The 11,107-nt window shown below is 40.6% G+C and overlaps 1 protein-coding gene and 1 pseudogene across 4 annotated transcripts in view; both read left to right on the forward strand.

The window, feature by feature from the left end:
- Positions 1–11,107, forward strand: part of LOC138026244 (centromere-associated protein E-like) — a 43,199-nt gene that overhangs the window by 15,770 nt on the left and 16,322 nt on the right. For 3 of the 4 annotated variants that reach the window (XM_068873498.1, XM_068873497.1, XM_068873495.1), the window contains 2 exons: positions 239–9,819; positions 10,126–10,210. In XM_068873498.1, the coding sequence (XP_068729599.1) occupies positions 239–9,819; positions 10,126–10,210 (9,666 nt within the window). Of the gene's footprint in view, positions 1–238; positions 9,820–10,125; positions 10,211–10,491 lie in introns of all 4 variants that reach the window. The other variant, XM_068873499.1, reaches the window with a different exon arrangement.
- The window catches only part of LOC138027415 (early endosome antigen 1-like), a 12,791-nt pseudogene continuing 12,300 nt past the window's right edge, over positions 10,617–11,107 (forward strand).

Consider the following 11,107-nt stretch of genomic DNA (forward strand, 5'->3'; position numbering starts at 1 on the left):
GAGGTGCACCAACCGTTTTTTTCCGAGTTTCCAATGGATGCAACTTCACAACATATATCATTCTCACATTTGCTCACTTAAGTCGGTTTTTGAGACGATACAAATTGATGCCGTAAGACGTGATCTTCTGTTCTATTTCGTGATAATTAGTAAAGATGGTCTCGATGTCTACTTTATTTCGACGAACGACAGTATGATGTCACTTCTTATAATTTTAATTTTACTGGTTTTATTATAGGCTTGAGTGATATCGACCTGTGGGCCAACGCTGAGGATTTGAACTCGGTTCTGGAGAACTGCCTCCGGTTTGTGATCATAGATAAGGCGCTTCTGGCTTGCCTTTTAGTCATAGAGCTTCTAGATCTCCGACAAGCATGTGAGAAGCTCGGAGACAAAAAGCGAATGAAAGGTGTTGCTCAAGAAAATCTGTGTTCTTCGAGTAAAACGCAGGACGAAAAGTTAGGTTTAAAAGGAAACATCAAACCGATTGTGTTAACTGCAGACAAGAAAACCATGGACATCGGCAAAACTTCCACCCAAGGTTCCGTATCACCACGACGAGAGAAACTCACGACTCTCAAACACACTAAAAATGAGCTCGAAAAGGAAATAAATGACGCGCATGAAGATACTACTAAGCTTGAGACAGAGTTGTTCTCGACAATGGAGGAGAAAACCAAGGTCGAAGAGGAATTATTTGGAGTGAAACACTATGTTACAAAACTAAGATCTGAATTGTTCCATCTAAAACTAGAAAAATCCAATTTGGAGAAAGACGTTCAAAAGTCCAAAAGCCAAGAGAACTTACAGCAATTGTCTGATTCGGACTTGGCAAAGCTCAATGTTGAGTCACCCAAAGAGGGACTCAGGGGATATCCCGAGCTTTCTGACGTCATGGAAGCTTCACATGAGAGCAATGATAGTGAAAACAGCTCTCAGATGTCTGACGGAAACGAAAACAGGGAAGCGTTCTTAAAGACGTGTATGGAAAGTATTTCAAAGATTTACACGTTTATGCCCAACCCGGGCGAAATTGCGTGTGAGGACGAACTATCCGATGATCAAGAACCGACTCTTTCCGATGCAAACATCGACGACAGCGATGAAGAGATAATTATCACAAAACTTGCCAGAAGTCTACGTTCCCCCTCCGCAAGTCCAAGCAAAGAGAAGTCGTTTGAGGTATCATCGCCGAACAAAAGTGGAAAAAGAGATGTCGTGAGTAACTCCAGTTTCTTAGTTGGGAATGATACTGGCAGTGATGACTTGTCAAGTAAGTCAAAAGAAGCACTTATCAAGCAGATGCAAGAGCTGAAGAGAAAGCTGCAAAAAGTTGAACAAGAACTGGGAGAGGCTATAGAGACTAATGAGGATTTAGAAGAAGAACTTGATCATAAGAAAGGACAACTTGCCGAAGCTCAACAAACAATAACCAATTTGGAAAACCAGGTTGTAGAGGAGCAGGAAACGTGTGAACAGGTTCGCCTGCAGTATTTTCATGTAAAAAATCAAAATGAAGTACTTGAAGAGAAGATAAAGGCTTTACGATCAGAATTAGAGAGGGTGTTAGTGAGGGAAAACAATACTCTGACTGGTTCGCAGCAATCTACTGAGGATGAGAGAAAACGTATTCCACCGCCCTCACCAACAAAATCCTCAGGAAAATCACTCACGAAGTCCCATGGAAAGACGAAGATCACCAAAATTGATCTAAAAAATCCTCCCCCGAAGCAACTGTCTTCAAATGAAATGGAAGTCGTTGGCCTTATAGAGGAAAACGCGGAATTTAAAGTAAAACTCGAAAAAGCATCGCAAGACAAAGCACGATTGGAAAAGTCAGTGAAACTTCTGGACGACAAATCGACCAAAATGAAAGCTTCTTTGCAAGCAAGTGAGGATGCATGCAACCGATTAAAGAACGAACTTTCATCCCTTAAGAAAGAGAAGGTAAAGCTGACGGGAGAAGTAACAGAATTAAGGCACATCCATTCAGACGTTACGGAGGACTTGCAGAGATATCGAGAGAAGTCAACGCGACTTGAGAAAGACATTGAAGCCATCGCTTACATGAGCACCAGACTAGAGAAGGACAACAAAACACTTGAGACGGAAATATCGAAAATGGAGTTGGAACTGTCCTCTTGGAAAAACAAGCATCAGGAATCGTCTGTAGAACTTGCAAGTGTCAAACAAGAACGAATTCATGTTGAGAAAGCATGCGAAAACGCCCTCTTAGAATTAGAATCTCTTAGAAAACAAAGAGAAGAGCTGTTAGATGAACGATCATCAAATGAGAAAGAAACCAAAAGAACGAATGATGAACTGGAGTTTCAGGAGGAAAGATTTTTTGAGCTCGAGTCCGAAGTATCTGAGCAGAAACGGCTTAATTCGAATTTACAAAAAGAAATTGCAGGAATGTCAGAATATCAGGAAGCCCTTGAAAAAGAATACTCTAAGGTAAAGATTGAGGAAGAAAGACTCAACCAAGAGTTGGCCCAAGTACGTTCTCGAGCGACTGGGTCCGAGACTGAACTCAGCTCAGTCACGCACAAAGTTAAGGATGAAGTATCCAGCTTAGATCGGGAACTATCTTTTACAAGAAATCCACAAAAACTGGAATTAAGCAGGACTGAGAAAACCTTAAAAGTAACACCTAGTAAGAAGTTTTACACCATCACACACACAAGCGAGGACGAAATAGGTGATACGTCTTCTTCCATAGCAGAGTCTCCCGCAGACGAGAGCAAGCAACTGGAACATGAAAATCAACTCCTGAAGCTTGAAAATGGTTACCTTCAGCAGCAGTTAGCAGAGAGCGAACAAGTTCTTGCCATGTACAGGCAGGACTTGGAAAGCGCCCACGATCTCATAGACAAACTGCAGGCCAACGTCCAGGTAGAAGACAACGATGCCAAAAGCAAAATTGTCGAGGAGGACTCTAAAACGCCTTCGGACAAAGATGACACCATCAAAGAGATTGGAGAGTGTGCAGAAAGTGCAAGTGACGAATACAAGTTGCTCGAAGAAAAGCACGCAGAGTTGACCAAAGAATACGAGATTCTTAGGGCGCAGTATCAGGATGCCCTCATTGAAAAAACCAACGAAGCAAAAGAAACTGGTGAAGACAATAAGAATTTGAATCAAATTCCCATCGACGAAGATAAAGCTACAGAAGTTTCATATTTCAATAACCATGTATCCCGTCTACAGGAACGAATAAAGGAGCTTGAAGTTGAAAATTCTCATCTGAAAAAGAAGCAGGAAGAATATTTAGGAAATGAAAAGGCCAAAAAGGACCTGTTGAAGAAACTGGAAGATGAGAAGCGGGGGAAACAAACTCTTCAAGAGAAAATCAAAACGTTGGAAAGTGAAAATGAGACGATAAAAATGAAACTAGAAGTAACAGCTTTGCAAAAAGGCAGAAAGACTCGGCGACTATCCCTGGAGGATCAGCTGACAAGTTTAAAAGGCGAACAGGAACCAGTAAATACTCAAACTTCCCAATGCTCAAGTCGTGTTCAAAGCAGTTCACTTAATGTACAAAAAGGGTCAAACAAAGACGATCTTAGGAAACCCAGTGAGGAAAATGGGGACAAGGAAGAAAGGATGCAGAAACTTGAACAGGATCTGTTGAAAGTTGCAAGCGAAAAACTGAAGCTTGAGTTTCAATTACGAAGTGTCCAAACCGAGTGTGAAAGGCTTAGGAGAGATCTTCAGCAGAGTGAGTCCGAGAGAAATTTGTTGAACACCCAACTAGATGACAATATTGAAAAGGCTGCAAATTTGGAAATACGTCTTATGGAAATGCGCTGTTCATGTGAGACAATTAAAGACGAAATCAGCACACTTAAAAACGAAAAGCGACAAGAAAGCTTTCATCTGCACGAGGCAAGTGTCTGTAAAGAAATCCTGGAGAAGCGCCTGGAAGATGCTCTAAAAGAAAATAACATGTTGCGCCACGAACTTGACCTCCAGAAAGACGAGCAAAAGGAAAACGAAAAGAAGAATGCTAAATTGGAAAAAGACAAATATCAACTTACAAAGGAGATAGAAGTTGTAAAAGGGCATATTCTGCAATTGGAACAAGACTTAGAGGGGAACAAAGTTAGACCGGTTGCATCAACAAACGCAGGAAATGAGACTTCACCGGAGGAATATTTTCGCCTTGAAAAATTACTAGAGTCTAAAGATGAGAAAGACGGGGAGAAGGAGGAACTGATGTTTCTCCGAGAATACTTAGAAAAAATTACGGCCGACTATAACCAGGTGAAAAACGAGTTAGAAGAAGTAAAGAGTGTCAAGAAAAGCCTTGAGGAACAGATGGAAGGTGGAGGGAAGGCTGTTACGAAACGTGAGACGTCCAACAACTGTAAAAATGGAAATGGAAGAACGACGTTTGACCCCCTAGAAATACAAAAACATACAAAATTATTAGAAAAGGAGAAAGGACTTCTAGAGAAAGAGCTCACCAGGGTGCAAGAAGAATGCAATAACCTCAAGGAAGAAATCGATGTTATAAGGTCTGCCTCGAAAAATGCACAATCGCAAGAAGACAGGAGGATGGAATTGGAAAGAAAACAAGAACAACTCGAGAGGGAACTTCAAGAACTTCGTGAATTAAATCAAAAACTTGAAAGCGAGTGTGATGACTCTCATAAGTTAATAAACCAGCTTGAAATAAAGACCAAGGCATTAGAGAGTTTGCAAAAGGAGCTTCGCTGTTTTCATGAAGAAAACGATCGCTTGACCCATGAAGTTGACATTATTCATCACACAAATAAAGCGATAACAGATCACCAGCACGATAAAGAATCGCTGGAAAAAGAGAACGCTTCCCTGAAACAGAAGCTTGAAGTTCTAAAAGACAGCAACAGAAAACTAGAAGTTCAGAACGATGATCTCAGCAAGGAAATCGTAACATTAAAAGAAAAGTCAACTGGGAAGATGAATGTTTCGTTGCAAAATGAGTTGGAAAAATACCACAAAATGCAGCAGCATCTTGAAGATGAACTTGCTGCATGTCGAGAAAAGAAGAGAGAACTTGAAAACACAAACGAAGCTTTGAAGAAAGAAAACAAGGCTGTCAAGGGGAGGATAAAAAGCCTGGAACAGCGAAATGAAGAGTTGAAGCGGAGGGAGGAAAAGAAAAAGGAATCGCATGTCGAAAACAATTCAAAAGCAAAGTCAAAAGCTGCTCAGGGTATCACAAGGGAAAGTAAAGAGGTCCAAACCGAGAAGAAACGGATTCTTGAAGGAAAAGACCATTCCTTACAAGAAAAACTAGAACAACTTGAAACTGAAAAGGTTCAATTAACGAATCAACTCGCCAGTTTAAGGGAGAAGATTGCGGGTCAATGTGCTGTTGTACAAGAAGCCTTAGGAGTGAACATGACAAAAGAAACAACTGAGTTTTCAGCAGAGGATGACACTCCAATAAAGATGGGTAACGGTTCACTTGACAATCAAGGTCAAGAAAAAGAGAAAGAACTTGCTTCTTTCACGGAAGACGTCAAAGCAGGATTTTCTATGATGGCAAAGGAAAACCTTTTACTGGAAAGGAAGGCATCGTACTTCGCTAGGTCACAGATGCGGCTGGAACAATCCTTCGCAAAAGCAATGAGAGAAAAAGCAGTTTTAAAGTTTAAGTTGGTTGAAGCAGAAAACGTTATTGCTGTTCTCGTAGAAAAACAACAACATGAGCTTGAGAAAAATGATGTATTTTTATTACCGGTCACACAATTGAAACAAAATGAGTTGGTGTGTAGCCATAGCGACAGTTGTAGCGTTAAACACGCACAAATAAAAGACAGGAAAGATACCCTAAGTGACAACAACATCACAAGTATTTCAAAAGACGCTAAAGGAAAAGCAAGAACTTCAAATAGTGATGATAGCTATCAATCAAATTCAACCCGAAGTCGGGGTGAACAGAACCAAACGGAAATCGAGCAACAACATAAAAATCCTCCTGACGAGACATCTCAGTTGGAAGGAAGAGGCTCGATACACAGTGACAATTCTGCACTCCCTACTGTCAATACTCCTATCGGGGAGAATAGCTGCCTCTCACTTCAAACTCAAGTACTTGCAGAAGTGGAAGGCTTCAAATATTACGAGGAATACTTGAAGAGTGAGTCAGACCTGAAAACGGAGAATATCGAGTCATCCCTTGAAAAAGAGATGGCAAATTATCACTTAACCATAGGCAAAGGAGATGGTTATCATCAAGGAAAATCCCAATTCGAAGTTGACCAGCCGCGAAGAGAAGAGGAGCAGCTAATCAAAGTGATGGGAGTCCTAGAATCCCAAAATAACGAGATTGAAAAAGAAAAAGCACAAACTAGAGAAAATCTTGTTGGTCAAGATAACAAAACAGAATCAGAAGACAAACATTCGACCACAAATGACGCGTTACATCCAACCCAATCTGTTGCTGACCAGCTGCAAATTGAAACAAATAAGGGACTTAAAGATGTGGAAGCACATTCATCTGAAAAGGAAGACCTGAGAAGTGAAATGAAGTGGACGAATGGAAATGTTGGAAATAAAATTGAAGGGCAAGGACACGAAGAAAATACACTCTTGAAACAAGAAAGGAAAACTCTCCTTAATGAGCTCGAAGCATTAAAAAATGAAAATGATTGGATAGAAAGCGAACTTAGGCATAGCCAAGAATCTTGCATTAAACAGAAACAGGAAATTAAACTCTTGCTATCTTCATACACCCAAGAGAAGGAAAGTTTGCTCAAAGAACTTGAAGATACAAAATCAGATTGCCGCCAAGCAAAAGAAAAAGTTCGAGACTTGCTGCAGATTGAGACTGACTTTGAGGACATCCAAAAGAGGAACAAAGAAGCTGAAAAACTCGTTACTGAACTCGAGAAGGATCTGCTCTCTCAAACAGAAATAAAGAATGAGTTAAAGCGCGAGCTACAAACTTGTAACATTAAATTGCAAGAAGCTGAACAGCTGCAAACGCAACTACGAACTTGCAGAACAGAAAATGAAGACCTGGTCAGTACAAACATGCACCTTTTGCAAGAAATTAAAAAATGGAAAGACGATAATGAATTAAAAATGAAGAAAATGCAATCGACAAAAATGGAGACGCATAAACGGGGCTTCTTGAGCGTTGATCCAATTCTGAAACGTCTTCAAGACCAGTCCGTTCAAACAGAGTCGGTCTCCGATCGCAATGCCGACAGAACTATAGAAAGTTTTCAAGACACCACACCGCCTAAAGCCGATGAAGATTTGGGTACGGGAGACAGCGATTATTATGCCCAACTTTTAGTACAGTGCAGTGAGTCGTATGAAAACAACGAACATCAAGAAGACTATAAAGTGGAACCGGAGTGTGTACAAATGGCTGAATTTAAAAAAGCTTCTTCAGTCACAACAGCAATCGCTATTCCGGTGATAATCGTTTCATATGTCGACGATAAAGAGAAAATGACTAAGAAAAGAACAACTTCAATGTTAAGTCTGCCTGACATTAAAGACTTTGAAAATGAAACTCCGAATGATCAAAGTACCCCTGGCGAAGAAATAGAAACCGCCAAGCCAAACAGTAATGATGAGAACAACCGGGAGAGGGTAAAAGAACGTTCACACAATGTCCTTGAATCTTACGAAGTGAGAGACAAGATGTTGTTAGGTATGGATCAGCATAAAGTTGGAGAAAACTATGAAAGCGAATCAAGAGATTATAATAAGGAGTCAGGAATTTTGATCAGGCAGCGATCAGGTGATGCAAGTTCTATCCTCCAGGCTGAGAAAGATACGTCTGCTGTGAATAAGAAAAATAACCGCGAGGAAGCGCTCAAAGTTGAAAGTGTGGAAATGGGTCACACGAAACAACTGGGTGATACAGAGATTATTTACCATGACACAAAAGAGGATGTTTCCCAGTCAAGACGTGAGTTGGAGTGGACAATTTCCATGCTTAGGTCAGAAGTGCAACAACGATCTAAAGACAATGAGAAAAGTCAGCATGAAATTAGCTTACTAGTAGAAGAACAACTGTCCATGAAAAGGGAAATCAGCTCGTTGTTAAATGAATGCGAGTCACTAAAAGTGAAAGCGGGTATATTGCAAACACAGAATGAAGCCATTTTAAAGGAACAGGTTCTTATTGATGAGGAAAAGGAGGAGCTACAACAAAACTTACACGACTTAACACAAGAAAAGAACTCAATCGAGGAAGCTAAACGAAATCTTGAAAATCAAAAAGCAAGACTTGAGATCGAGCTGTCAGATGCAATAGAGACACGAGAAGCAATGGAGAAAGAATTGCTTTGCATGAGATCTGAAGGGTACGATGTCTCGAAACAAAAATTAGAAGAACAGCTTTACGACATTAGCGAAAGATACACCAAATTGGAAACAGTGCTATCATGCGTCCTCGATGAGAACTCGAAAATGACTGCTGAGATGTCGGCTTTACAGGCTGAAAATAGCATGCTGAAAAGCTTCAAAATAATGGAAATTACGGACAACTGCACTCAAATTTCACCGAATAACACAGAAGATGAAAGTGATACCAAAATGACAACATCCCTTCACAGACTGAAAACGAATGAAAACTCAAAACCAGTTCCACGCTTGAAGTCCACCCTTGAAGAGTTAACTGATAGGCCTTTACCTCGCTCTCCTGGATCTTCAGAAGCTCTCGGTAATGTTGAAGGCCCTGTCAATCAAATGCAATCTCGAGATGACGAAGGAATAGCAGTAGATGAGACTTCAATAACTCCATTTTTTTCCAACACAAACAGTGCCAGTCTGCACATCGAAAGTGTTGACAAAAGATTTGATGAAAGGAAAAAACCAGACAACTGCACTCAAATCACTCAATTTCCTCCCACAGAATCGGAGACTCCAAAACCATACCATATGACAAGAAAAGGCGATGATCCATCTATGTCAACTACTACGTTTGCGAGAAAGCAACAGAAGAAAGATCGAAGGTACACGAGTAAAGATACTTCCAATTTTGGGCAACACAACGTATTAGAGGATGGTCTACCGAGAAATTTGGACGATGTCGACTCTAGCATGGAGGTCCACACTGACAGCTCATTAGTGTCGGCAACAGATCTTGACATCAGCATCTCGTCTCAAATTTCGTCTGAAGACAGTTCTGTTGTGGGTAGCGAAATAAGAGTGCTTCAAAGGATGCAAAAGGAACTTGCAGAGACCAAATGCACCAACGTTCTTATCTCAAATGAGTTATCCATCATAAGAAAGCACAATTCGGATCTTCAGAATCAAGTGCAGAAATTACTGAGCAGAAACAACCACCTAAAAACCAAAATGTGCGACAGGACATTGTCTGTGAAGAGAATGGAGAAAGAAATGTCAAGCATCAAAGAAGAGAACAACAGACTGCAACAACAGGCTCTCATTCTTCATGAGGAGATGGCTCGAGTTGAAAAAGAAAAGGCCAAATTTGAACGAAACATGTCGTCAACTAAATCAGAAAACAAGCGGCTCAAATCCGACCTATCGAGCGTTAAGGCTGAAGGCTACAGAACCATGAAAGAGCTCGTCAACCTACAAAGTGAAAACAGGAGATTGCAGCTGGAAATTGAGAAGTTCAGAGAAGACGGCCGCAGCTTTAAAAGTGGATATAGCGATGAATCTGTCTCTCAGGAAATGTCCTTGTGGGAACCCGCGTCCAATAGGGATTTGAGAAGCGTTTCTCACAGAAGTTTGCAAGAGAAGACAGCTAAGCCAGATCCAGTGTATTTGCCACAAAGAGCTGCCAGCGACCAAAATTTTAGTCAGCATCAACGACTGTCAGAGAGCCCAGAAACCCCGGTAAGAGAATTTCTTAATTACTGCCCCAGAAAACCTATGCAGGTTTGGAGTACGGACAATGCATGCAGAAGAGCACTACAAATGTAATTGGTCCTGCTTTACGCCAAAGTAAAGTAGCAAATAGAAACTGTGATGACTGTCTTTCAATTTTGACTGTGCAAGGGGTATTCCAAAGTCTTTGAAGAAGTTATGTTAATTATTAATAATTATCTCTTTCCCCTTCATAGATTAGACCAATTCTGAATTAACTGGAACGTAGAATGAATTCAAATTAACAAACTTGGCCTGGCCATGAATATCTTGCAGGAATTATCACCTCTGAATCTCTCGAAAGAGCTTCATGATCAGCCCACACAGGGAGGAAACTTCAACAAAACACCGACTACATCAAGTAAGCTCGCTGATAAGAGTGCACTTAGTATTACCCATAAGGAAGTTTCTTTCCCCGAGATGCACTGCCTCAATGGAACGATTGCTTTTTAAACTGTATGTGCCCTTTCTCCTCAAAAAATCATTGTGAGGTCGGCTTAGCCATCTTATAGCGCAAGTGCGAATATTAATCCAAAACAAAGTTTTTGAACAGGAGTTTCCAGACTGTTTCTTTCTTCAATTGGGTTTCAGTTGAGTAATAACTCGAGAAAAAGAGCCCATTACTGTTTGTTTTGCAATTAGCAGATACAACCGGCACACAGCGCCAGTGGATCGAGGTCATCAGACCCGATGTCAAGACAAAGCAGTCCAGTATCCTTCGGGAGTGACAGCAGTCTCCCAAATGAAACTGACGAAAATGGCCTCAAATGTCAAAAAGAAGAAAAACAACTATTCAAGAAGAAGAAGAAGAAGAAGAAGGCAGGGCAAAAACAGAAATAAGATTCAACAATTTTAAGAAAATTGCAGCACAGCAAAAAGAACAAATCGTCAAAGTAGATATGCTGCATCTTGAATTTGTCGCTGATTTTTATGAAGAGGTCCGCTAACATATTTACAAATGATAGAGACCGAGAGAACATTATTAACTAATGCTGCTAACCAATGTTGGATTTCATCCATGCCGTAACTTAGGTGCCAACAGCGGTGGCAGCATTATAATTAAAGAGGGGCAATAGACTTTCAATAAATTATACGTAAAAACAATGCGGTTATTGCGCTGCTCTACATAAAGTACCTTGAACAGGATTTTTTGTACTTAAGCAGTGGTCCATTTAGTACCTTAAAAAGGTTTGGATAGGATAAGAATAGATAGGAACTTTAAGTGTCTGGTCATTCAAGCGCTGGAGCACTAATTGGA

The sequence above is a fragment of the Montipora capricornis genome, chromosome 12, assembly GCF_036669925.1.
Source record: "Montipora capricornis isolate CH-2021 chromosome 12, ASM3666992v2, whole genome shotgun sequence".
Lineage (NCBI taxonomy): Eukaryota > Metazoa > Cnidaria > Anthozoa > Scleractinia > Acroporidae > Montipora > Montipora capricornis.